The sequence below is a fragment of the Panicum virgatum genome, chromosome 9N (genome assembly GCF_016808335.1).
Source record: "Panicum virgatum strain AP13 chromosome 9N, P.virgatum_v5, whole genome shotgun sequence".
NCBI lineage: Eukaryota > Viridiplantae > Streptophyta > Magnoliopsida > Poales > Poaceae > Panicum > Panicum virgatum.
This window is the reverse complement of record NC_053153.1, coordinates 74,877,243-74,902,937: the sequence shown is the minus strand read 5'-3', so window position 1 is coordinate 74,902,937 and position 25,695 is coordinate 74,877,243. Positions and strand designations below refer to the sequence as shown.

The window sequence follows — 25,695 nt, the reverse complement described above, 5'->3', positions numbered from 1 at the left end:
GCCTGACGCGCGAACGGCCGAGCAGAGCAGCGCCGCGGCCGCGGCGGCCCGAAGCGCGGCCGGCCGGCAGGCCATGGTAGCGGCGGCGCGGGCGGCCGCCTGAGGCGCGACCGGCCGAGCCGAGCAGCGCCACGACCGCGGCGGCCCAAGGCGAAGCAGGCCGGCCGGCCATGGGAGCGGCGGCGCGGAAGGCAGGAGTCGGGGGAAGCGGCGGCGCGGAAGGCGGGGGTCGGGAGGAGTGGCGGCGCCAGCAAGATGTGCCCATGAGGAAGAAGAGGGTGCACCCGATGACAGGTGGACCCATCGATGACACCACTAACGGTGTCAAATTTATAATCCATCCCACTTCATCTCATCCTCCATACCAAACAAAAAATTGGTTCAACCCATCTCTCCCAACCAAACACATGCTAGGGGTATATATATATATATACACACACACACACACATATATACATATATACATACATATATATACATATATATACATATATACATACATATACACACACACATATATATATATATGTACATATATATACATATATATATACATATATACATACATATACACACACATATATATATATGTATATATATACATATATATACAGTATATATATAAAAGATAGAGTTGGGGTAGCAATAGTACTCGTAGTTTGTTCACATTGGATGATTTTATTGCGGCAAAATAGTCACTTTAATCCTTCAACTTTGCTCCAAGGCTCAAGTTGGTCCCTCAACTTTTGTTTTTAGGCCACACTTATGTTCCATAATACAATGAGATAGATGTAAAAAGTTATTTTTACCCTCAGCTCCTTCTCATACTAATTTCCATTATTGGATAGTTGTAATTAATCAATAATAGGTCACAATAGATCCATTATTTTGTCGGTTGATTTGATGTCTCTCGTATTTGTTGAAATGCCCTTTCACATTTAATTTAGTCTAGATCACATAAGAATATCATACACATATTTGATTAACTTGTTGCACCACTGCTAACACATGCAAATTGTGAAGGAGAGAAAATAGCCAAGAGTAACGACGACTTTTTAGCATTAGTCTTATGGTATTATGGAGCATTACATCAATATAGGAACAAATTTGAGCTAAAAACAAAATTTGAGGGACCAAATTGGTTCTTTTGAAAATTGAGGGACTAAATTGACTCTTGAAGCAAAGTTAAATTATCAAAATGTCTATTTTGCCTTTTATTTCCGTGCATTCACATTAAAGGATTTTCCGTAGATTGCTTTATGCGCACCCTATTATTAAATGGAAAAAGTCTATATCATCTCCTCAACTATGGGAGATGGACTACATAACCCCCAACCTATGAAACGGTCTATATCACCCCCCTGAACTTTCAAAAACCGGTCAAATTACCCCCTAAAGCAGTTTCGAAAAATTATAGTAAATCACAGAAAAATCATAAAATGAAAAATTCAATTGTGTTGGACTCCAAATGAGTAGATCTACACAGTAGACATATAATATAGTATGCTTTAGTATATTTTTTATAGATATAAAGAAAAGCATAAATTTAAAGCTACAACAAAAAAATACTAAAATATACCATATTATATGTTCACTGTGTAGATCTACTCATTTGGAGTCTAACACAATTAGATTTTCTATTTTATGATTTTTTCTGTGATTACTATAATTTTTCAAAACTACTTCAGGGGGTAAATTGACTAGTATTGGAAAGTTTAGGGGGTAATATAGACCGTTTCATAGATTGAGGGTTATGTAGTCCACCCCATAGGTGAGGGGGTGATATGGATTTTTTCTTATTATTAAATAGAGTCTTGTAGTACTAGTATATTTGAAAGGTGAAGTGCTATAATTCTATTGGTGTGGTTTAAACTATCAACTATGGTAATTTTTTATGCAAGTCCTGTGCTTAGACTTCCTTTATTTTTTCCCCTATATATATTTTGGTATCTCTGATAATATGTACCTGGTTATTCCTGAATTGGCTGTCCGCGTACGCACGTAGAAGATCTAGCTGTCTTTGCTTACAAGAGCACCTTATGTTTTTGTCGTTTCTTATCTTTTCCTCGTTGTTTATTCTCTTAATTAACTAGCAGTGGAGATTTCTTGTAGCTGACTAGTTGTCCAACTTGGTTCAGTAGCTCCCGTTGCATCCAACACGAATGACAAAAATTCCAAGTTCCTCCAGTGCAAAAAAAGAAGATTGATGTCACATTGTCAGAACCTCCAAAAGGGTGGTGGCAGCAACCCAGCCGGCCGCTGCACGTCGCGAATAAATGCACGAATCAAAATCAACAAAGCCACATGCAGTTCTTGATAAGGCTAAAGTTAAGTGCTAAACTTCAGAACCTATTATCACTCAGACTTGTGCTAAAAATATTTAAGTCTTACTAATTTTAGCTCACCTTATTATTAGCACTCGTATTTGGATTAGCTATTGCTAAGCACTTTTCGATATTATTCGATCCAAAGATCCTTGATCGCTTGGGTGGAGAGTCCCGAGCTGCCCACTGAAATTCCAGCATCCCCACCACTGTTGGTTGGTGTTATCTCACCATGATCAGCCAAGGCGTCCTACTGGCTCATGTCATGCCATCCGAGGATACCACACGCCCCGTGCCGCGTGATCGCGACAGTACGCGCACTGGATCGGATGAAGCCATGTGCGGAAACCGGAAAGGAAATCCCCTGAAGGAACTGTCACTGGATTCTTCATTAGTTGGGCTCTCGACCACGACCCGAAACTGCCTAACCGATATCTCTCTTCCGGTCAGTCTAGTCCCGTCGCGGCGTCGCCGCCTCGTCCTGGAGCCCCGAGCGCGTCATCGGATCCCCATGTCCCCCCATCAGAATCGCCGTCGCTGCTGTTTCAAAAAAAAAAAATTCGTCGTCGCGGCGGCCAGAAGATGACCGGCCACCATGGCCCGGTTTGCGTCGCGCGAGGAGGAAAAGCGCCGAGAACCAGCCCGGCCTGGCGCCTTTGGCCAGTGTCTGGGAATAGTCTTGCGGCTGATTGCCCTCTTACCGGCGGGCGGCGGCGAGAGACAGGCACCGAACAGATTGCCCCCCTCGCGCACGTGCCTCCCCTCGCACGGTAGCAGACGATCGACCGGACTCGGACCAGTTGGAACACCAACACTTGGACGTTGGACCAGCCAGCCGGCCGATGAGCCGAACCCTTTGCCCGGCACGGCGCAGTGTCAGTGGCCGTTTCCTCGCAAACTACGTGCCTGTGATAGATTTGCGTCGGGGCGAAGGCATCCATTCTCGGCGTGCGTGAACTTGCCAGGAAGTTTCGGCCGGAGACCTGCGCTGCCGCTGCGCTCCCCGGAAGCGGGCTCGCCACTCGGCTGCGATCCTCTCGGGCTCGGCTCATAGGCAGGCAGCCGCCACATGGGCGGTGCGCCACCGCCGGCCCCACGGCGCAGCACGCCGCGTCCGCGGTTGACGGTTGCGTTGCGCCCCCATAAAACTAGCCTTTCTTTTCGTCGCCGTAGCGGAGGAATAAACAAACCGCGCAGCCAGTCAGAACCCCCAGCCGCTAGAGCAGAGCAGAGGGAGCCGGGGAGGCGACATTCCATTCCCACCCCGCCGCCGCCCGCCGGTACCGTACCGACCCGGAGCTCGGGCGCGCCGAGGCCAACGGGCATTTCGCCTGCACGCCGCGGGGCGCGGCCGGGGGTAGCGAGCGAGGCCGTTCCGTACGAGGCGCGGCAGTGCGGGGGTGCCGGCAAGATGTTCGCGAGCCGGCCGGTGGTGCACCCCATGGAGGTGGCGGCGCCGGCGCCCGCGAACCCGGCGCAGCAGCAGCCGGCGGGCGTGCTGATGAAGGACCTGCCCGGGATGCCGGGGACGCCCAGCGGGCTCGCGCTCCGCGTCACGCAGTTCCTCCTCGCCACCGTCTCGCTCGCCGTCATGTCGTCCACCAGCGACTTCGCCTCCGTCACCGCCTTCTGGTAGCCCCTCCCGCCCGGCTCTCGCCTTCCCCGTCTCTCCTCCTTCCCGCTTTTGCTACCGCGATTCGTTCTCCAGTCGCTTGTTTAGGATTTTGGAATTGTATTGTGCTCTGGCGTGATTTATTTTGTGGTTTACAAAAAGGAAAACCGTGTGATCTCTGGTGCTCAGCTAGCTACCATAGTGGGTAGTAAAAGGGTATTCACATTTGAAGTTTGAGGTGGTTGGGTTTCTTGTCGAAGAGTTAAAGCTCCTGGGACTTCATGTCTTGGATTGTTGCCTGATTCAGCAATGGAGTGTGAAACCCTGGAACTCCTTTCTAACACGACGTGTGGGCGGTTTCACCTGCGACTTACTCTGAACCCACCAAAAATGCATCTTGCTCCGGGCCTTTTATACAGACCAGTATTTTCACTAGGGTCGAGTTTTATCACACTGATTTTGGATCAGGTCTCTGGATGTTACCGACTACTAGTTTGTAAATCCAATTACTATACCTGATTAGTTCATAGTTTTCATCTTTGCATGAGTCCTGTGGTTGCAAATTTTGCTCATGATAGTGCTTTAGATCTGCCACACGCTCCTGATGTAACCTTCTGTTGATGTTTTTCAAGAAACCACACTTAAGCTGGCACATAGACCAGAAAAAGCAAAGTAAAAAGGGCAAACCTTATCTGGAGTGAAGACAGTGTACTTGGAGTGTGCTATCCATATAATTGCACCATAGCAACATCCATTTCAACTGTAGTTGAGTAGTTCAATATTTGGCTGTGTTCGGGATCATATTGCACTGTCGAAATTTACTATAGCTAGTGGGCTCCAATGCTAAAATGGATACTCCCTCTGCTCTGTGTACACGGCGTTTAGGACAAGCAAATTAGTTTATTATTCAATTTATTGGTAGATTAGAAATGTGCACAAGCGAATCTTTATCTCTGGTCAACAGTTTAGTGCAAAACGGTGCTGAACATGGCGCTGTATTTTCAACAAATGTACTGGAAGGTTTGTTAAGTGCTTAACATTTATTCCCTCCGTTCCAAATTATAGGCTATTTTGGCAAATCTAGATACATAAATTTTGCTATGCACCTAGATAAACACTATGCCTAGATGCATGGAAAAAATTATGCATCTAGATTTGCTAAAACAACCTACAATTTGGAACGGAGGGACATCCATCTATTTTCTCGACCATTTCCTGATATGGTCCCTGCTAATGGGAGGGGCTTATTTTGGATTTAGATTGATGAGCTTATGAATAGACTGTATGATTGCTGAGTTGAATAACATTGAGCTGGGGCTAGAGTGAACACGGGGTCTTGGGTAACTCAGGGATCCCAATAACATATAACAAACATCATCTATATTACTGGTTCCTACTCTTGAGTAGCACCACTAAATGTCCTTTCTCTTTTATCTTTCTTTTTGCCAACTGGGGCATAAGCAGCTCTTTCTTTCTTGCTTACCAGCATAAATGTTTAGAAAGCAGCTTTTTTTTGTCATATAATACGCATGGCTTATCATGGCACTTCATTGCCTCACTCCATTATAAAACTATAATATATGAATGCCCAACCTTTCGAGTCATTTATGAAGAATTTCCGAAAAAAGAATATCTTGCTGATCAGTTTGCAATATGGAACACAGATCATCTTTACAATTAAGTACAGTGTGGTTTTACCTGAACTAATTTAGAATCCTAAGAGTAAGGTAAACCTTTGTTTATCTGAAAGGAATATTTTCCTAGTTTATTGGGCATGCAGTATCTCCTGTTTTGTTACTCATTTGCTGATTATAGGCAGTAGAAATTGATATGCGCATGGTTCTATTTCGTTGCATATTATTTATTTTATTTTGCTATGATTGTGGTAGGCGTGGGTGGGTACTTTTGTTGACTTGGGTGAAAATGACAATTCTTCTGCATCTTATTCTTTTCTATGATTGCCACAGCAAACTCATGTCTTCTGTATGCTCCTTTCTGCATTTCTCTTTGGCATCCTCTACCTCGAGCCTTTGCCCCCCATTAAATTTGGTTTAGTTTTGCGTGTAACAAACTGATGAGTTACTTTTTTTGGCCAGCTACCTTATTGCAGCAGCTATTTTGCAATGTGTTTGGAGCCTATCAGTAGCCATTGTGGACATATACGCACTGCTTGTTAAACGTTGTCTACGAAATCGTCGGCTTGTTGCTCTTTTTGCCATTGGAGATGGGGTACGTGAAACATTGTCCTTGCTCTACGTGATGCTTATAAAATGGATTAAATCAATCTCCCATAATATTTTGTAAGGTTTACAGATAAGTGTTTTGAACAATTTCTCAAAGAACTACCCAAGACAGACAAAAGTACCATATAACTGGGATCGTTCTGGCATTCTTTAAGAATACAGTGGTGTGCATATGTAGAATATTAATTGTGTATCACAAATGAAGCAAATAAGCAGTCGGGTTATTCAGTCGAATGAAATTGCCTCTCCTGAACTGCAGATTTGGTTGTAGGAGATATGAGTGCATTTGTCTTTTGGTTTCCCGTATTCTGTTCCCATGACTACAATTTTTTGATGGCAGATCACATGTGGAGTAATCTTCTCTGGAGCATGCGCTGCAGCTGGAATCACCGTCTTGATCAACGGGGATCTGCAGATGTGCTCGGAGAACCACTGTGCTAGTTTCCAGACTGCAGTATCGATGGCATTCATGTGTTCGTTTTCTCTCACACCATCCTTTGTGCTGAACTTTTGGTCGACCGCGTTCGCATATTCCCGCGTTGCAGCAGCTGGATAGTAGAGGATAGAGCCTGATTTTGGAGCAGTTCGAGCACCCCAGCTGTGGTTTTAGCGACAACTGGGATAGAGTGGCCCAGCTAATAGTATTAGAACCGGAAGCTGAAGTACCCGCATGAGGCTATGGCTTTGAGCTCCGGCATATCTAGTTTAACATGTACAAAGGAAATAGGGAACCAATTGCATTGCTGTGAAACCTTGCAGTTCTACGAGTATTTAGGCCTCTGTAGAATGCTTGGAACTGATAGAGTTTCTGTGTCCTGAATGACCCCTGAACCATGTATACTCCATATGGAGAGCTAATGGTGCTGAGGAAATCGTCGTGATTCATTGCCAAGGTTTTAAGTTCTATTGGTTGCTCTGATATTTGCAAAGAAGCACTGAAATCCTTGAGTTGGGGGTCCTTCCATCGACTGTCGGCATGCTCGACTGCCATTCTGTCATTCTGTGTGGGGTTTCTCTCTCTCTCTCTCTCTCTCTCTCTCTCTCTCTCTCTCTCTCTCTCTCTCTCTCTCTCTCTCTCTCTCTCTCTCTCTCTCTCTCTCTTTGAACGGACAGCAAGAGATTTGCCGAATTTTTATTAGAAGAGCAGCAAAAAAAGAGAGAGCAAAGAGCTCCCTCAAACAAAAACAACCACCACCAGGGAAGCAAAGAAAGAGGAGCGACGGTGGTGCTCCGTCCAGCAACTCACTGCACCAAAGGAATGAATAAAAATCGTGGGGGCTAACAACCAAACAAACAGATCAACTAATCAGGGGTGTTGTTCTGTGCTGTCATGGCAGATTGCAGCATGTTACTCCTATCTTGCGCTTTACTGTTTGTTCTGTGCTGTCAACATGAACCGAGACTGAGGCTGTGCAAGTGCACAGGAGCCAAAAAGCCATGTCATGATCAAAATGTCATTTGTCACCTGTCCTCTGTCACGAGCCGGGAGTGCACTCCTGGCCAGATAAACATCATAATGGGCCGACAAGAACACCGCGGCGCTTTTGCACAGCAAAAATAATTCCGGCCACACCCGGCGCTTTCATATCCACGGCGAATACGACCCATTAGTAAGAAGGTAACAAGTGCTAACACTGTACGTGCAGAGCTCAAAATTTCTACACAGAAGTTACTCTGCAAGATTTTGTTACAGTATAACGCAGACATGGAAACATGCTTATTTATGTTCAACTGAGGTTGCTACCTATATCTACTCGCAACTCAAAGCCATTTGATCCGTGAGTCACATTGCACGTTCCGGCGAAATTGCCGTCATGGTCCAAGATGGGAAGAAGCCGGCCGGCGGCCATTGTTAGGACGAGCCACCTCACCAGCCGATCGAGTGCCTCCGATCCTTTGGCGGCTTCGCGCGCACCTTCCCGCCACCCATGGCGTCATGCCGCAGGAACGGGTTCAGCCGCCCGAGCTTCCTGGACACGTTGTTCATGAACCCGCCGCTGCCGGGCTTCTTCGGCAGCGGGGCCCGCCCCGGCGGCGGCGGAGCTCCGCCCCCGGCCGGAGGGTCCCGCAGGCGCATCTTCAGCCTCATCAGCTCCATCCTGAGCTCCTCGTTCTCCCGCTGCAGCCGCGACAAGTCGTCCTGCGCCGCGCCGCCCCGGGCGTGCCGGCCCCTGAGGCTCCGCGCCGGCTTGTAGGGCAGCGACTGGGCCGGGGACTCGCCGCCGGAGAAGGACGACGCGCGGCTGGGCGGGTGCGCGGGGGCCTCGCCCAGGCGCCGCTGCTCGTGGTAGAGGGCCTGCACCACCGTCTGCACTGGCAGCCGGTCGTTCTGCGCCGCGTGCGCGCACGCCTCGCGCGACAGCCGCTGGCAGTCCATCGCCTTGCACACCTTCTTCCTCTCGGCCTCGCTCAGATGCGGATGCGCCTGCAGGAACCCGTACTCCATTACGAACATGATCGTTGTTTCAAGTCTGAACGAACTAGTAATCAGTACGCATCATCTTGCTGAGGAACAAGCCACAACCAACACGGCAGTAAAATTGAAATTTCTAATCTGAAATTCTTACCTTCAAGTAGATGTCGATGGCGCGGTACATGCCGTCCTCGTTAAACCTGGCGCGGTGCGGGATCATCTCGGTGAGACCGGTGAACTTGTCGATGGGCAGGTTCACGTCCGAGGAGACCTCGGCCAGGTAGGCCTCCATGAGTTTGCCGACCATGCCGACGTCGTTGGGCGGCGACGCCGTCGAGATGAATTCGTCGTCCGTGCTGTAGTCGAGCCGGGTCGCCTCGCCCTCGTGCTCCAGGTACCCGGCCAGGATCCTCTGGACGGCATCGACGTCGAACGTGGTGCCGTCCTCGGGCGAGGAGGACGGGATCAGGAGGTCGTTGAGCACAGCCTGCCCGAGCTGCGCGGCCATCCGCTTCTCGAGGTCGAGCCGGCAGGCCAGCGTCGTGTCCAGGTGGAGCGCCGCTCGCAGCAGCATCGACAGGAAGCTCACAGAAATGGTGTTCTTCTCCTTGGGCAGCAGGCTCACGATCGTCTCAAGGACCACCCGCTTCTCGTGCTCTTGCCTCGGGTCCATCTTCTTCTTGTCCCTCCCGTGCATGTTCTGCACCAAGCTCAACAATGTCAGATGTGTGCAGGAACAATGTCCGATCCGATGCCTTTGTGAATGTGTAAAACTTCAGATCTCACCTGTCTTCGCAGAGACTTCTGGGCATAGAGCATGATCAGCGTGCCCAAAGCAATGCCCTTGAACCCCCTCGCCTTCATCGCGATCAGGACTCTCTGGAACGTGTCAATCCGCAGCGAGGTCAGCTCGTCGGCCCACCAGTCGTCGACGGCCTTCCACACGTTCACGCCGTTGTAGCTACCGGCCGTGCTGCTGCCCAGCGACATGGTGAACCGGCTGTCGTTGCAGGTGATGTGCGCGATGGCGTCGATGCTCCTGCCGACGAGGTCCACCTCCTCGGCCACCGGGATGAGCTCCTCGGACCTGCGGAGCACGGCGACCGCGCCGGCGAGGGTCGTCAGCGCCACGGCCTCCAGGTAGGCCTCCGTCCTGCCCACCAGGCTCGCGCCGTTGCTCTCGTCGGTCATGTCCAGGTGCTCCGCGGCGCACCGCAGCATCGCGACGTTGTCCTCCGTGATCTCGAGGTCCTCGCCGTAGCAGAAATTGGTGACGAGCTCGAACGCCCTGGCGCCGCCCGGCATGCCCGTGATGTCGATGTGGGTGACCTTGGAGCCATTGATCCCCGGCACCTGCTTCCGTATGTAGCCGCACCTCGATGCCAGCCGGAGCTGCAGCAGCGTCCGCGCCACGTACTTGTTGTCAGGACTCGGGACCGAAACTTCCCTCTATAATAAGATCCCAGGCCAGTAGCCAAGAACAGAAACGGAGGCGCTGTGGTTCAGGTTTACCTTGTGCAAGTTGAAGGTCGCCTCCCCGACCTGGATGGTGATATCGCTCGGGAATTCCTGTGAAAGGATCCTGCAACAATGAACCGGAACAAGCGCTTCAAATTCCACAAACATGTTCTTGTTGCAAGCTTCATTTTTTCAGTCTGAAGCAATGAACAAGATCAGGAGTGCAGATCGCATGTTGCTTGGCGAAAACTGCTGCTTGCCGGTTACAGTCTTACATTCATACCAACAATTTGAAACTTGAACATGAACGTGCACCGAATCAAATGCGCAACACATGCCAAATGGAAAAGCAAAGAAAGCGAGGAGAAGCAGCAAGGGAGGAGGATCGAGGTGGAGGGTACCACTCGCTGGTTCTCTTCATCGCCGGGTTGTCGAACGGGTTCTCCATCCCGCAACCCTTGGCGGAGTCACCGTGCCTGCCCGCCGCTCACCTCTCCCGCTCTACCCCCCATATTCTCCTCCTCACCTGCCCCCATCCCGGGGCGGCGTCGACGTCAAGAGGGAATCGCGGCAGCGCGGAGCGAGTGAAGCAGGTGCGCCAGCCGCCAGGCTCCGGATGGCGCCGCGGCTGCCTGCCACTGGCCTCGGCCGCCGGAGGCCACGCGCTGGCGCGCCACCATCGCGCTGCGGGCCGTGGGTGGATAAATGCGGCAGCCGAAAAAACGCACACGAACCCGCGGATTGTTTTCCTTGGCATCTAGCTGCCTTTTCTCGCCGTCGACTCTTCTTGTGCGGTAGCCGGTAGGGCGCCGACCGCCGAGCCGTGCTTCACTTGGCCTCTCACAGTCGTTACTGGTTTGACTGACGTGTGGCAGCAGGCAGCGGACAGCAACCTCAGGCCTGGCCCCTGGGCCCAGCACCCTAGACTTGGGCCTTCCACAAAGGCGATGAGACCAGTTTAGGGCCCATACGGCCCGGGTCTACGGCCCAGGGATAGGCGCGAACGGCCCACCAGCAGAAGATACCCTGCTTGCGGTCTTGCCGTCCCCTCGAAGTTGGCTTATCTTGTTCCGGCTTAATTCGGCTTGTTTCGACATGTTTTTTTTCACAAAATATTATTAAATCATCCGAAATCAGTCGGATTTCATCAGCCGAACACCCCATAACGGCCATGACTGACCACACTGGCTGACGATGGAGCGCCCAGTCGTAACCCGGGGTCCGACCACAGAAATTTCCGATCCGGCGCGGGCACCCGTCGCCTCGTCGCCGTCCACCGTCCACCGTCCAGAGTCCACCGGCCTCGGCCTCCGTCGTCCTCCCTCCGTCACACGCGGTGACGCGGGTCTCCTCGCACCTTCCTCCACTCGTCTCCTCCCCCCTTGGCCCTTGCCTTGCCCCAAAACGAGCAAGCAGCTGCATTAAAAAAATCCACGGGAAACTTAATCCAACCCACCAACCAAATCTTTGCTCGCTGCGCTGCCACGGCCCCGAGCCCCCCGCCTCATCCGCACGGCCATGACGAGCGCCTCCGAGCTCTTCACCGCGCGCCGCGCCTCCCGCGGGGCGCGCCTCGCCGACCCCGACCCGGAGCCGGATCCGCACGCCGACGCGCTACGGGACCCGCACGGCCTCGCCGCCCGGAGGAGGCGCCGCGGGTGCCGCCCGCGCCGCCAGCTCGACGCTGCCGGCGACGTGCGGCAGCACCTGCACACCGGGGCCCCGCCGCCGCGCCGCCGCGGGTCGTACACCGTGAGAAGCCTCACTGACCTCGCCTCCTCTTCCCTTCCTCTTGATTATTGTCGTGTCGTTTGTGTTGTGGTTGGATCCGTACATCCCCGGCGTTGGCATGTACAATTTGTCGGGATGATTAGGTTTCCAATTTCGGCTTGCGCGCAATTCGCTTCTGATTGGAAGTGCGGAACTGTATTGTCCTGATTGAGTAGATCGGGAGATGAGGGGGACCTGTAAGGATTGCGCACCTGCACTGATTGCTGTGGTTAAATTTACTCCTCCAATTGGTGAACATATGGAAAAGTAATCCTATTTGAGATTCGGAATCGTTTTTTATTGGCCTTCCATAATCCCACTGGCACCACCATGCTGCAGAAGAATTGAAATGAGGCTAGCTCATTGTATTGGTGCATGTACCACGTAGTAGATGTGGCTTGCTTCATTGCTTATGGTCTTAACCACACCTTTGCATTATTAGCTATGCATATACTTTGTGGAAAATAAGCATTCGCAGTTTGCTTAGGCAACATACCTCAACATTTTTTTTGGCAAGGCTTGATCTATGAAACAATTGCCTCACCTAGGCATGTGCTAGCTTGGAATGTACAATTAGAACTATGTTCTATCCTAACACTGGAATTCTAGGGCACTTCATCTATCAAATAACTTTTGATTTCTCTGTCATGTAAATTGTCCTATCTGATATTTTCTAGCGGAAGCTTCAAAGGATGGCCAAAGGATGCAATTCATTTTCCTTTGGTTATCTAACCAACTTCATTTAAGAAATTGTGTTGTTGTTTATTATGCGAGATCAAATGATAATGTTTCTCTCTCTCTCTCTCTACAGGATCAGATCTTATCGTACCTAGACAATAATAACATTGGGGATTCTGCAGCGCGGAGGAACAGACTTGATAGGCTGATGATGTTCAGGGCAAATGAACGGCTTCCAGGTGCTGTACTGCAAGCGCAAGCACGTGTCCTGGAGAGACTAAGAGGCATTTCTCTCGGTTCATCTGCCTCCAGGCCATCTATCTCATTAGATGAATTTTCAGCTAGCGATGTGTTTAGAATCACTGACTTCAGAAACAGGGAAACACGGCATCAGCCAAATGGGCCCAACTCATCATCGCTCCACCCAAGTAGTGAATCAGATGAAGAAAGGCCAACCATCAGTTCCTCTAACTTACACAGGTCGTCCGGACTTAGCAAGGCGGCTTTCCTGCGGTTACAGATTGAGATTTTTGAGACTAGCAAAGATGACAACAGGGAACCCTCGCCGGAGTGTTCCATTTGCCTTGATGGATTCTATGATGGAGATGAGCTGATAAAGCTGCGCTGTGGTCATAGGTTCCACTCGACATGCTTGGAACCATGGGTGCGTAAATGTGCAGATTGCCCATACTGCCGCACAAATATTCGATCACAATCCTGATGACAAGCCTTGGTTCTGAATAGGATTATAACCAGCACGAAGATGCATTGTTATATTTCACTGTTATCAGGTGCTGCGATGACAGCCTGTTAAATTTCATGTGTAGTACGCTGAATATCTTTTGTTGTCCCGGCCCTAAAGAGGCTTAAATATTGCGCGTGAGTGGAAGCTGATAGAAGTATAGCTTAGGAAGCACTCTTTCCTGTGTATCTTATGAGGAATCAAATCAAATGACTTTGTTCTACTCGTGATGGTGTTCTGTGTCTGCATTTTCGTTTGTACGGCATGCATCTTGCTGAGATCGAGGAACATGAGTTAACTGTGTGCATCTTGCTCTGAAAGTCTGAATTTCTGTTCTTACCCGTTTCTCTTAGCATTCCGTTGAACAGTAGAGCGTCGCATGGACCAGGTCACTCACCCAGAGGATTATTCGCTAGCAGGTGGGTCTCGTGAACACATCGGCAGTCCAGACCAGTTGAGCTACAGCACTAGCCGATTCGAATCTCTCGATTTCTTTTGAAAACGAGTCTGTGACAGCGGATTTAGTGTTTGTTCAACAAACGAGCAAGAATGCTTGTTGCAAGTACCACGTACCAGCAGACAGCAATAGAACTAGTTGCTGCAAAAGTTAATTATGCTTTCTGTAATGACAAAACTCTGGAGTACAAAATTAGTTGGTCCAAAGATATCAGTAATATTTTCTGTAAAATTGTCGTCCTTCACTGAATTTAGCAGTATCGTGCAGTTTCTACACGATCAACACAAGCTGGCACCTTATTACAACTCTGCAAAGGCTGAATAGGTGCTGGGAGCTGCCAGGTTCCTAATTCTGTTGTAAGGGGGCAAAATACAAGCAGATACCATACAGTTATTTTGGGTATCTTTTACATTTCTCATCAGAACCTATGCCCTATGGAACTAACTACAGTTCAGATGGCAACTCCCAAAAAAATTCACCACCCTTCCAAGTCAGGCAGTAAAAGCAGTGGCATTGATGCATGAAGCAAGACCTGCAATTCTGTTGCCAGCAGCATGATCACCAGACCAGTGGCCAGTAATTTATATCGGACCATTACATAGGCGCCAACTGATCACCATGGAGGATTGAGTTGTGGAGGTGCATCATTGCCAGGCATGGCGCAGTGCCAATCCAAGGATGAAGCCGACTGCCCAGGAGAGGTTTCTTCCAAGGATGAAGTAGGCTGCCCTGAAGATGTGACAAGATAAGTTGCTCCAACCAGAGCAAGCTACATTCTTTTCAACCTTGATTACCATAAACAGTCTGCCATGGTTGCTACATGCCCACATGTGCATGCCTCAAGCTCCTATTGGCCACAAGTTTACAGCCAATGAATGTACCATACAAGCTGCTGATCTCATGAGTCCAGAAATATAACTGTGACCCAGTAAAAATAGTCACCAAATTGTCCTCAATATGCACACAACTGCAAAGTAAAAGAAATAGTAAATATATATATAAAAAATAGGTAAAATGCAAAGTTGTGCTTGCGCAACAATAAAGACAGCAAACAACAAGAAATGGGTCGGGTCAGCATACACAACAACAACAACAACATAGCCTTTTTTTCCCAAGCAAGTTGGGGTAGGCTAGAAATGAAACCCGAAAGAAATAAGTTCAAGGTTCAGGCACATTGATAGCTAGTCTCCAAGCGCTCCTATCCAAAGCTATCTCTTTAGAGATATTCCAATCCTTAAGGTCTCTCTTAACCGACTCATCCCACGTCAGTTTAGGTCTACCTCTACCCCTCTTTACATTATCGACCCGCTCAAGAACCCCATTACGCACCGGCGCCTCAGGAGGCCTTCGTTGGACATGTCCAAACCATCTCAGCCGATGCTGGGTAAGTTTCTCCTCAATTGGTTTGGTAACAAGGATTTAATATGGATGTAAGGCTAGTAAAAAAGGTACATCTTATGTGTCAGTACTTAGTATACACAGTCACACCAAGTGATAAAATACATGAGCAAGTAAGAAATATGAAACAAAAACACACTGCCACATTTCTATCAAGAAATATTCACCAAAGGTTCTGGTCAAGTAACAAACATATATTCAGATATTGGAATGAATAAATTTATAGCACTTGAACAAGACGTAACTGGTATAGTTACTAGAGCATCTACAATTTTTTTTTATTGAACTGATAGAAACCTTTATTTCTGTCAACTTGACAAAGAATCATTTCTTCTTAAAAAAAAGGAATAGGACAAACAGACTTACATATCACAAGAGCAGCAAGTGCTAAAACGATCAGTTGAACAGGGCGCCCATATCGAATTTGATAATGAGATCTCTGAAGCTGTCTATGAAGGGCTCCAAGCCAACCATAAAGTTTCTTATTGTATGTACCCTCATCACAAGTACTTAAGCAACTCTTGTTCCTTTCAAAGCATCCATCTAAGCCCTGCATAGCAGTACAAAGGTTAGAGCACTAAGATATAACCAAAGAGAGAGCGATAGAACGGAGCATCTTTGCATCATTCAGGTAAATCCATTACCTGAGTCAACTGAGAAGTACTAAGGGGGATAGCCTCTTCGACATCTTTTTGGTTCACACCTGCCCATCTCACCGATCCATTTTTGCACTTCGTTCCAGGCTTAGATTGCAAGGCACTCGTTAATGCACATGTTTTCACCATCTTGAGCAAAGGCGCTTTGTGTGGGCCATCGGATGATTGTTCCAAAATTTCTTCACATTCATTAGGAATCAGCATGCTCCATGATCTTATATCAGCACTGGCACTAGCTGCTCTTCTATGCCCACGGCACAAATCCTCTTTTGCTCTCCCTGAAATCAAATCAGTGGAACCAGCTGAATCCTTGGAGCTGTCAGTTGATATATCATTTTTCATCCTTGTTGCGTTGCTCCCCACTTCAATATCACCAGCCGAAGTTGTGACCACTTTATCTTTCTGCTGAAAAGGGCCTGCAGATAAGAAAGCCGCAAGGTCATCCCGCTCATCCTCATCCAAATGAACCCAGCTCAATGGCCCCCTCCCCTCTGCAACATTGGATTCTTTCAAGTTGTTCTCAACCTCTAATATTCGATAGCCAATCGCTGTAACGAAGTCATTATGCCTAGCTCTTGTATCTTTTCCTGCCGAAACAACCTGGTCGTTCGATCTGATTGCACACTCCAGTTCATCAAGCTAAAAGAAGGATAGTGAAAGAAATGAGCTATTGAATCTAAGATACTTCAAGCAGGAATCTTCAAATTTTTCATACTATAGTTACAAATATTGTATTTTATAATGGCCCATTGGGTTTGGCCCCTGGCATAAAATGTACGATAATATATCCATCAAAGGACTGTTGTAGTGTTATCATCTATGCATTAAAGTAAATGTGGTTCCTAAACAGTTTTGTTAATTCAGCAACTCATAAGCAGCAGAAATGAATCAAACACTATGCCACGCTCAATGGCGAGTAATCGTTTAAGCAAGGGAACTTTTGAGGAGCAGTATCACATCTGAAGGTCTAGGATAGACCAATTATGTTACAAAACGCTCACAAATTTAGCAAGGAACTACCGCAATCGGATCCCGGAACAGTATAACTGCGAAATGAACGATGGGAGCAAGAGCAACCAATTCACCTGCCACTTGGCGGTGCCGAGCGCCGTGTGCAGCTCGCGGCGAAGCTCGGCGGCCGTAGGCCCTCCTCCGGTAACGCCCGCCGCCTCCAGATCGCCCCCGCTCCTCTCCTGTACCCATATCCTGTACACCGATTCCATCCTGCGCAGACACCAAAAACCGCGAGGCATCCATCAGCACCAGATCCGCGAGAACGCAACGCAACCCGGCGAAATATCCACGGCGGAACCCGCCATAACGGATCACGAGACGAGAGGGCCCCGAAATGGGAAAAAAAAAACGGCGACGCACCGGTCGGCGGATTCCTGGACCTCCTCCGCGGCGAGGAAGAAGGGGTCCTTCTCCCATCGGTCGAACGACGTCGCCATACCCGCCCGCCGGATCGGAACCGAGAACCTCGCTCGACTCCTCGAGAGAGAAAGAGAGGGGGATCGGATTCAGGATTTCCAACTGGTGGGTGGTGGCGCGGTGGTGGAACGGCGCGAGCCTGGCTCTTCCCTTTTCCGCCCGCTTTTGTTCGCCGCTATTTCCTTCCTTCCTGGTGCCCGGCTGGTGGGGTGGCTGCCTATTATTGCGTCGCGCTTTGCCGGGGGGCGCGTGGGCGGGCGGGGCGGCGGCCGCGCTTGCGCTGCCGTGCTGGGAACGTGGCCATTCCGCGGCCGTGTGGGATGCCCACACACGACTGTTACCATCAGATTATCAGGTTAAGATTATACTGTCAAGCTGTTGCCATCGGAAATGCGTGTGTATTCCGCTTAGTTCTCAGCTGTTCGAGGCGGGATTGCTGCTGCTTAGCTCGCCTGTTTATCCATTTTTAATCTCCCGTTAGGGAATGTTTATTCATACGCTGGTTATGGTAAGCGACGCCGGGTGGAGGCTGCTGTCAGATGCTGGGAGAGGCGGGCGGCTCGTCGCGGCGGCTTCTCCCCGTGTTGACGGCTTCAACTATGGCTAGACCTGGGCATGGGTCACCCGACCCGAACAACCCGACCCAACCCGCCCGAAAAAAACCCGACCCGACCCGACCCGACCCGAGCTACGTGGCGGGTGGGCACGGGCCGTATTTTTTGACCCGCAACAATCAACGGGCCGGGCACGGGCCGTGATTTTTGACCCAAAACCCGACCCAACCCGAAAAACCCGACCCAAAGGCCAAAAAACCCGACCCAACCCGAAAAAAACCCGACCCGACACGCCCGCGCAGGGTGCACGGGCCAATCCGACCCGACCCGGTGATAGATACGGGTCGGGCGCGGGCCGTCCTATGCGACCCGTGACCCGACCTTGACCCGACCCGAACCCGACCCTGACCCGACCCGAACCCGACCCGACCCGACGTTTGCCCAGGTCTAACTATGGCGGCCTGGCGCTGCCGTTCTGCTGCTGCCTACCGCGTCGGTAGTCGCTGGTCAGAGGGTGGATTCGGGGGTATATCTTCTAGTAGTTCATTCCTTTACATCAGCAGCGTCACGGGGAGAACAAGCTCACCTAAGACCGTCCACAGTGAAGGGAGCAAATGAAGGAGCAAATACACTGTTTGACACTGTAGATGCACTGTTTGGCACCGTAGACAGAGAGGGCGTGGGAAACGAGGAGGGAGCAAATTTGCTCTTGCTCCCTCCGCTGTGGTCAGCCTAAGACCGTCCACAGTGGAGGGAGCAAATGAAGGAGCAAATACACTGTTTGGCACTGTAGATGCACTGTAGACAGAGAGGGCGTGGGAAACGAGGAGGGAGCAAATTTGCTCTTGCTCCCTCCGCTGTGGTCAGCCTAATGCACGAAGATTTGACTGGCTGAGCGTATTGTATAGCTGATCCTGATGAAGATTGACTGGCGGACTGTCAGCATATTGTATAGCTGAATCTGATGACAGTTTCAGACATCCATCTTTTCCACTTCTAACAGTGATAAAAAAAATTCAGTCATGACACAGCAAAGCTTTCAGTGTCCAACAGATCTCGTGTGCTGAAAACAGAAGGTACTAGTCCAAGACAGGAGATAGATATCACCAGACTGACATCTGACGAGTGATAAGCTGGCACTAGCAAAAAAATCCCAAGTGTACATGTTATTACCGGATTGTACTAGGAACAAACAGAGCGCAAACACGTCTAAGCTATTGAAATAGGCAAGCTGAATGGCAGCCCAACAAAGTTATTGACACAACTGAGATTTTTTTTAAAAAATCACACCATCAGGAACGCCGAAACAGCTTGTCTGACAGCTCAGCTCACATCTTCAGGTCTGTCGTCCATGTTCCCTGAACACTGGGGCGTTTCGTGACGTGTCTTGTTCGCAGCTTCACCACTTTCCTGCCCAGAGAATTCCTTAACCTGGTGGCTTGCAACAGTATTTCCTCAGGTGGTAAATTTCTTACACAGACCACTCGCTCGTTATGGTTTTCTGCACAATGACAAAGCCAGTTAGAAAATTGAAAAGAAGAAATCATCCGTTTCCTAAGAAAACCAAAACCAAGGTAGCCATGGAAATGACAAAGATAAGGCGACAAGAAAAGAAAAGGTATAGCCGTATAGGATAGCTTCGTTTGAGGAATATCCTCAGCCTAGTACTATCCAGTCTGTTAATAATATATTTTACTAGTGGAAAATACCAATTCGATCCCACAGGATTTTGCTTGCTTAGTGCATGCCATGTCATGGCCTCATTTATAGGATCAACCCATTTAACAGAAAAGAAAGACATTAAAACAATCTGTATCAATCCACAGAATTCGTTGACATCTCTCCCATGCCACAACATTTGCTAGATGGCCCTATTCCATCCAATCCAAGATGGGTGTGATCATCCATCCTCCCACAGTTGGATGGGGCTCATAAAATGTGCACAATTTCAATGGAGGTTTTATGTTAAAATGATATGTCCAAACCGAGATATGTTCACCACCAGGCATGTTGTATTCCAAGCAAGTATTCAACCCTGAACAGAGAGAACAGGGACAGACCAACAAATGGACACGCTATACAATTTACAACTGAACATGGTAGGTCTGCAGAGAGCGTCTCCTCAGTACCAATTCAGATATCTAATGCCACTATCAGATGTGTTATCCATAATAGAAATTCAATTCCACTGAATTCACGAACTATGTTACAGTGGAGAATGGACAAAGAAAAAAAAATATCTTACTGTAAATTCCTTTTAAGTTAGGGTGTTGACCGCGGACAAGCTCAGTGACCACTTCTAAGTGTGGGTTCTTTTCCTTAAAGGCTGGAAGATGTGCCTCCATGAATGCTCTGCAATCATAGAAATTGCTAGTTGTTGAGGAGCAATTCATACATTGATATGAAGTAACAAAAAGTACTAAAACCAGCACCACATTTAATCTGAAGCACCATACAACTGCCAGTAAACTATAGCGTACTGCTCTACCAGCAAAGCAATATATAGCTCGAGCAAAATTATGTTGAACACAAAATTATGTAGAACGCATGATTTTAATGAGATAAATACCAATCATTAGCCTCTCCGTGGTCTAAATCTCAACTAAATGGGCGGCCCTTAACTTCTTCCCTGATATCAGTACCGCTAGTCCCTCATCAATTTCCCTGCCTAGAAATGAAATGCCTCCACAGGAATTCCCTATAAAAGCTAAAGATGCAACACGGTAGTTCTTTTTGGTACCAAATCACAACTACACACACTACACTAGTCTGCAGCGAAGCGCATTCTTCGCACAATCGACTGACTACCCAGCCAATTCCCGCATCGAAGAATATGCATCAGCCGGATCTCCAATTAATTTCGCAACAGAACATGGAAAACAACCGAAACACCATGGTCTAGTGGTACTACTACTACTACCGGAGTGAGGAACCAAATTATATCATACCTGATCCCCCTGCTGCTCCCTCCCCAATCGCAGTAGTTCACCACAAGCTTCTGCAGCTGCCATACCCCCCTCAGCGCCATCCTGCTGCCGCCCCCAGGGATCAACCTGAACAAGGGAGAAGGGACGCGAGGCCGATCTCGCGGTGGGAGAGAAGGAAGGGATCGACGAGTCGGCGTCCGCCGAGGGGTTGGAGGTGCAGACGAGAACGGCGGCGCTTCGTTAGGGTTTAGCCCAACGCGGGGGCAGAGGAGGAACGGCGATCGACGACGACGATGGGAATACCTCACGTCGCGCGGCCTGCGACGGCCCAGAACATGGAAGGGGCTCGGCCCAACATGGTATGTTTTGCTTCTAACGGGCCTGTTTGATCTATTCACCCGTTACTGCCTTCCGGTTGTAATTGTTGTAGTGCACAGGCACAACAAAACCTCTGAAAACTCCCCCCCTGTAAATTGCTGTTTGGGTATTTCATAAACAAAACCGTCTTGTAATTGAGTCATAAATGAACACATAGTGCATCCGGAACTTAAAAAGTGCATTTAGTGCTTCATGTGCCCAATTTGAATTGAGCGTTTAAATAGAGCAAACAGGGGCACCAGCACCAAAATATGACGGTTTGGTACCAAATCAACTAGCAGGATGCACGCTGCAGTTGAGATGACACCCCATTTGGACAGAGCATTAGCAAGATAAAACCTGTCCATGCCAACAGAAAGTGAGAACGCACGTACTGTACTTGCTACCCCCTCGAATTTAGCTCAATAATTGGCCATGCTCTGAAATGTAACCATTTTTTTGTGAATGTCAACTCCAGAATATCAGTTAGGGTGTGTTTAGTTGGTGAAAAAGTTTGGGTTTTGATACCGTAGTACATTTCATTGTTACTTGACAAAAAATGTTTAATTATAGACTAATTAGATTTAAAAGATTCATCTCGTGCTAATCAGTTAGACTGTGTAATTAGTTATTTTTTCAACTGCATTTAATGCTCTATGCATGTGTTCAAAGATTCGATGTGATGGATATTGTGCAATTTTTTTGGAACTGAACACGACCTGATAGAGTTTCTGTGTCCTGATGACCCCTAAACCATGTATATTCCATATGGCGAGCTAATGGTGCTGAGGAAATCCTCGTGATTCATTGCCAAGGTTTTAAATTCTATTGGTTCCTCTGATATTTGCAAAGACTGTAGATCTAGACGCGAAACTCGTAAGCGCGACTCCAGATGCTACGAGTGCTCGCCTGCGACAGGAAGCGGCGAGGTCCACACCATCAGATGCGCCGTCGCCCGACGAGAGGTGCGAGGATCAGCGAACAGTCCGGTCGAGGTTTGCCGACGCAGCGGAGGAGCCCTCTTCACGGCTGGTCGGTTCTTTGTTCTCCTGCAGTCTCAGCCACAGACACAAGCGCCGCAGCGACAGGGGGCACCTGGTACGGTCAGGCGGTCTACAAGGTGGCAGGCGCAGAGGCTCGACGTTGTCTCCTGTCCAGCGAAACCCTCGCCATCAGACGCGGCGCGGCCGCGGCGGGCCTGTTCACACTTCACACGCATCGACCGCCGCCCGCCCACTCGGCAAGCTCCGCTTCCGGCCGCCGCTCGCCCACTTGACGCTCCACCTCCAATGTTCGGTGCGTGCGTGCCTTTCATTGGCACACGAAACGCACTAACGCCATTCCGGCCACCGGCGAGCGCGGACGGTGCGGAAGGAAGCGCGGCGACGGTCGAGGGGCAGGGCACCTGGCCGGGGACGGGGGTGGACAGTACTCCAATTACCGTCCAGGGCAGAGACCATCTTGACCGTTGAATCCCAATAAGCGGTTGAGATTCGATCCGGCGAAGGTGATTTGGGGTGTTATGTGGGCCAGTAGCCGGCCCAACGGCTCAGCCCACTCGTTGCCGAGGTACTGTATGAAATTGAAGGGTGGGTTGCCGACGCTGCGCTCGGCGTCGCCTTCTTATGGCTCCGCCCCCTCCGGCGCTCGTCGGGATCCTTCTCCTCCGTCATCGGCTGGACACTGCGCCGCTGCGCTCGATGTGTTCCAGGATTAGGCGAGTTGCGGTCCATGTATTCCAGTATTAGGAAAGAGAAGCACAACACAGCTTGCTTGGACCTGAACGGAGGAGTGGTTCTGCCTGGCTGGAGCTGAGCTCGACGCGTGACGGCAAGAGGTGATGCGGACCTTCGTACATGTTGCCACTTGACGAGCTCTAATGCCAGAAATTAATCGGCTAATCGCCCCCAACAAAATTACTGCCAGGAATTCATTCTGGTAAAACATTCTCATGATGTGATTTGCAATAGCATAATGACGGACGGTGAATCACTTGTTTCTGAATTTCTCTGCACGCCGGTGAACATTCTATTCATTCATCCTTGGGAAGCAAGACACGCGAATTTCATCATAGGTGAAAATAGATGTGAAATTTGGAATTTCACAACTATCAAACTGGACATGGCTAGATTGCCATCCCACAATTAGGTTTCGTTGTTTTGCCATTGTGAAACATGGTTGCAATGCCTTTTCAAACTTTATCCATTTCATTTTATATTTTTTCTACAATTTATTTGATTCAAACTTCCCAAAGTGCCCCTTCTCCTTATCCTTGTGTACAACAAATTACATGCATAATGCAGTTACGAGTGATAATTAATTAATACTCCCTCTGTTTTGAAATGTAATCATTCCAACTTTTTTTGGAGAGTCAAACTATTTTTATGTTTGACCAAAATTGTAGAAAAAGACTACAAATATTTATAGCATCAAATAGATATATCATGAAAGTATATTTAGTGAAGAATCTAATGAAGGTATCATCAATGTTAGTACTTTATTGTATAAACTTGGTCAATTTTAAATATTTTAACTCTCTAAAAAAGTTGAAATGACTTACAGTTTTAAATGGAGGGAGTACTTCCAAATAGGACTTAAAGCTAGAATAACAAAAGTGACACACTCAACACTCATGCACGAGAGTAAGAATTAAACGGACGAGCAGGAACCAGTGGCGGAGGCAGGTTTGGAGTTTAGGGGGACTCCCTCGTTCTCCCTCCTTCTACACCTTTTTTTCTCTTCTTTTCCCCTCTCTCCCCCTCCTCCTTCCCTTTTTGCATCCAATGAGGTTTTGAACATTGGAGGGGGGGGAGCTCCCCCCCCCCAATCCGCCCCTGGCAGAAACGAACTACATGCAACACTAATTTAACAGTCAAGGCAAGATAGCACTGCTTACTCGAGGATTGGATCGGTCACATACCGATTTCAGATCAGGGTCGAGTAAAGTATTTACCGCCGCTTGTGTTGTGGCAAGTGAGGTGATGATGCCTGGTGTAAGATGCAAACGTGCAGATGTAGAGCCTTTGGCAGGGCTAAAAAACAGCTACAAAGCCCTAGCAAAAGATGGTTTTAAAAAGGCTTCATACAAGAAGCTGTTGATGAAGCCTAAAATAGCTTTCACAGTGGTAGTGGAGCCACAAAATTTGGCTACAAGCGGCTCCTCCAGTAGGTCGGCATCCAACGCTTAATGTTTGCTACGAACTTCAAAGAAATTACAACCATTTTACACCACCAATTTTTCTCGTCCCCCACTTGTCGCCAATAGCACCTTCTCCCGTACTATCCCCGTTTCTATAAATTGCTCTACTAATACTACAAGATAATGATTATTAGCTAACCAATATTGTAAATGCGATGCAAATATAAATTTCAGCTGCACAAACACGTCTAATAGCTAAGGGCAAGTTGGGCATATGACCTATTCAATCCATTCATGAAAAATAGAGCGAAACCCGTTTGCCAAACGTTTTTCAAAACAACCTTAACTTCGCCAGACAAAGGTGGAGCGGTTTTTGAGGAGACACAACCTTGCTAAACAAGACCATAAAATGGAAAGTAGCTCGTCCTGGCCCCCCACACCACCCCCACACCAGCATCCACAATGTTTCTCAAGGAGGTTGTAGCCGTTTCTGCAAGAACGACGGCGGTGGTGTGGAGCGGCCCTGGTGGCCGCCATCAGTCCAACAAAGTTAGTAGAGCGCATGACCAGTAGGATCGCCTTCAGCGGTCCTGGTGGCCGCCACCAGGCCAACAAGTTTAGTAATGCGAAATTGCAGTTTCATAATTCTTGTATTACCTTCCGCCACCTCTCTATGGAGCAGCTTGCGGCCAACACGTTCCCAGAGGGCGTAGCCACTGGCCGCCTGGCTGAGCAGGGAGAGGAAGCCTGTATTGCGGGCAACGGCGCCTGATGCGAGTGCCATGGTTATTGGGCAAACGAGCAGAGTTGTAAAACCATGTGGCACGACTGCAGTTCCTCCAAAAACAGCTCCTGCTCCGACTCATCTAGTGGAGTAGCTTCTTTGGTGGAGATGAAATTGTTTTGGAGAATGTTTGTCAAAATGACTTCTTCAATTCCGGCTTTGCCTCCACCAAGATGGAAGTCATTCATGAAACATGTGACAATCCTATATATCTTCCAGCATTTAAGATTCGTGTAACCAATCTCATTCATCCATCCCTTCTCTAAACCCTAAACCTACCCCGCGTGCTCCTTCTTCCTACCCCCATGTGTGGCCGCCCCGCGCGCGTGCCCTGTGACGGAACTGCCAAATTAAAACTCTAAATTAAGCGTAATGGCCGTCATTTGAACACGTCGGGCGCATTCACTTAATGGTTTAATTTGACGGTCCTTTCGCAACCCATGGCCCGATCGAAACAACACCGGTAGTCCCACGCGAAGGCGGGCGCAGATGGTACAAGCACGACAATTATTTGAAAATACATGACAAAACGACATAAAGGGATAAAGCATAACTTTTACAACACGAGTTTAAATACATTAGTTTCACAAAGCTGGTTCGAATATGTAACACCCCAGTGTTAATCGCGATGCTAATCATGTGCTTAAACCGCTAATTATGGACTTAAGCTCATCGTTAGCATTAATCGAGTTCGCGTGTTAAACATCGATTTAGCCGTGTTTGATCTCGTTTTTCTCAATGATCCGAGCTTC

The 25,695-nt window shown here is 48.7% G+C and overlaps 5 protein-coding genes across 6 annotated transcripts; 2 read left to right on the top strand and 3 right to left on the bottom strand.

Annotated features, from left to right (window-relative positions):
- Positions 1 to 3,505: 3,505 nt before the first annotated feature.
- On the top strand, positions 3,506 to 7,085 carry LOC120691647 (CASP-like protein 16). Its single transcript, XM_039974791.1, has 3 exons — positions 3,506 to 3,956; positions 6,033 to 6,165; positions 6,520 to 7,085. Exons 1-3 carry the CDS (start codon positions 3,736 to 3,738, stop codon positions 6,733 to 6,735), a joined length of 570 nt encoding a protein of 189 aa, XP_039830725.1. The 5' UTR covers positions 3,506 to 3,735; the 3' UTR covers positions 6,736 to 7,085.
- A 652-nt stretch (positions 7,086 to 7,737) lies between these two features.
- LOC120691644 (BTB/POZ domain-containing protein SR1IP1-like) lies at positions 7,738 to 10,700 on the bottom strand. Of its 2 annotated transcripts, none has more exons than XM_039974788.1 (5): positions 10,455 to 10,700; positions 10,105 to 10,174; positions 9,379 to 9,984; positions 8,747 to 9,292; positions 7,738 to 8,604 (listed from the first exon to the last, which is right to left on the bottom strand). In XM_039974788.1, the coding sequence occupies exons 1-5, from the start codon at positions 10,496 to 10,498 to the stop codon at positions 8,047 to 8,049; spliced, it is 1,824 nt and encodes a 607-aa protein (XP_039830722.1). In that variant the 5' UTR covers positions 10,499 to 10,700; the 3' UTR covers positions 7,738 to 8,046. The 2 variants fall into 2 exon arrangements, with proteins under 2 accessions (XP_039830722.1, XP_039830721.1); XM_039974787.1 differs by having other exon boundaries at positions 10,452 to 10,695.
- A 654-nt stretch (positions 10,701 to 11,354) lies between these two features.
- Positions 11,355 to 13,465, top strand: LOC120691646 (probable E3 ubiquitin-protein ligase RHY1A). The gene is made up of 2 exons (XM_039974790.1): positions 11,355 to 11,802; positions 12,632 to 13,465. Exons 1-2 carry the CDS (start codon positions 11,569 to 11,571, stop codon positions 13,217 to 13,219), a joined length of 822 nt encoding a protein of 273 aa, XP_039830724.1. The 5' UTR covers positions 11,355 to 11,568; the 3' UTR covers positions 13,220 to 13,465.
- A 428-nt stretch (positions 13,466 to 13,893) lies between these two features.
- Positions 13,894 to 17,387, bottom strand: LOC120691645. The gene is made up of 5 exons (XM_039974789.1): positions 17,126 to 17,387; positions 16,837 to 16,975; positions 15,740 to 16,390; positions 15,462 to 15,645; positions 13,894 to 14,664 (listed from the first exon to the last, which is right to left on the bottom strand). Exons 1-5 carry the CDS (start codon positions 17,200 to 17,202, stop codon positions 14,636 to 14,638), a joined length of 1,080 nt encoding a protein of 359 aa, XP_039830723.1. The 5' UTR covers positions 17,203 to 17,387; the 3' UTR covers positions 13,894 to 14,635.
- Positions 17,388 to 18,773: 1,386 nt separating this feature from the next.
- Positions 18,774 to 20,947, bottom strand: LOC120691928 (54S ribosomal protein L51, mitochondrial-like). Its single transcript, XM_039975133.1, has 3 exons — positions 20,685 to 20,947; positions 19,982 to 20,088; positions 18,774 to 19,237 (listed from the first exon to the last, which is right to left on the bottom strand). Exons 1-3 carry the CDS (start codon positions 20,762 to 20,764, stop codon positions 19,065 to 19,067), a joined length of 360 nt encoding a protein of 119 aa, XP_039831067.1. The 5' UTR covers positions 20,765 to 20,947; the 3' UTR covers positions 18,774 to 19,064.
- Positions 20,948 to 25,695: the final 4,748 nt, after the last annotated feature.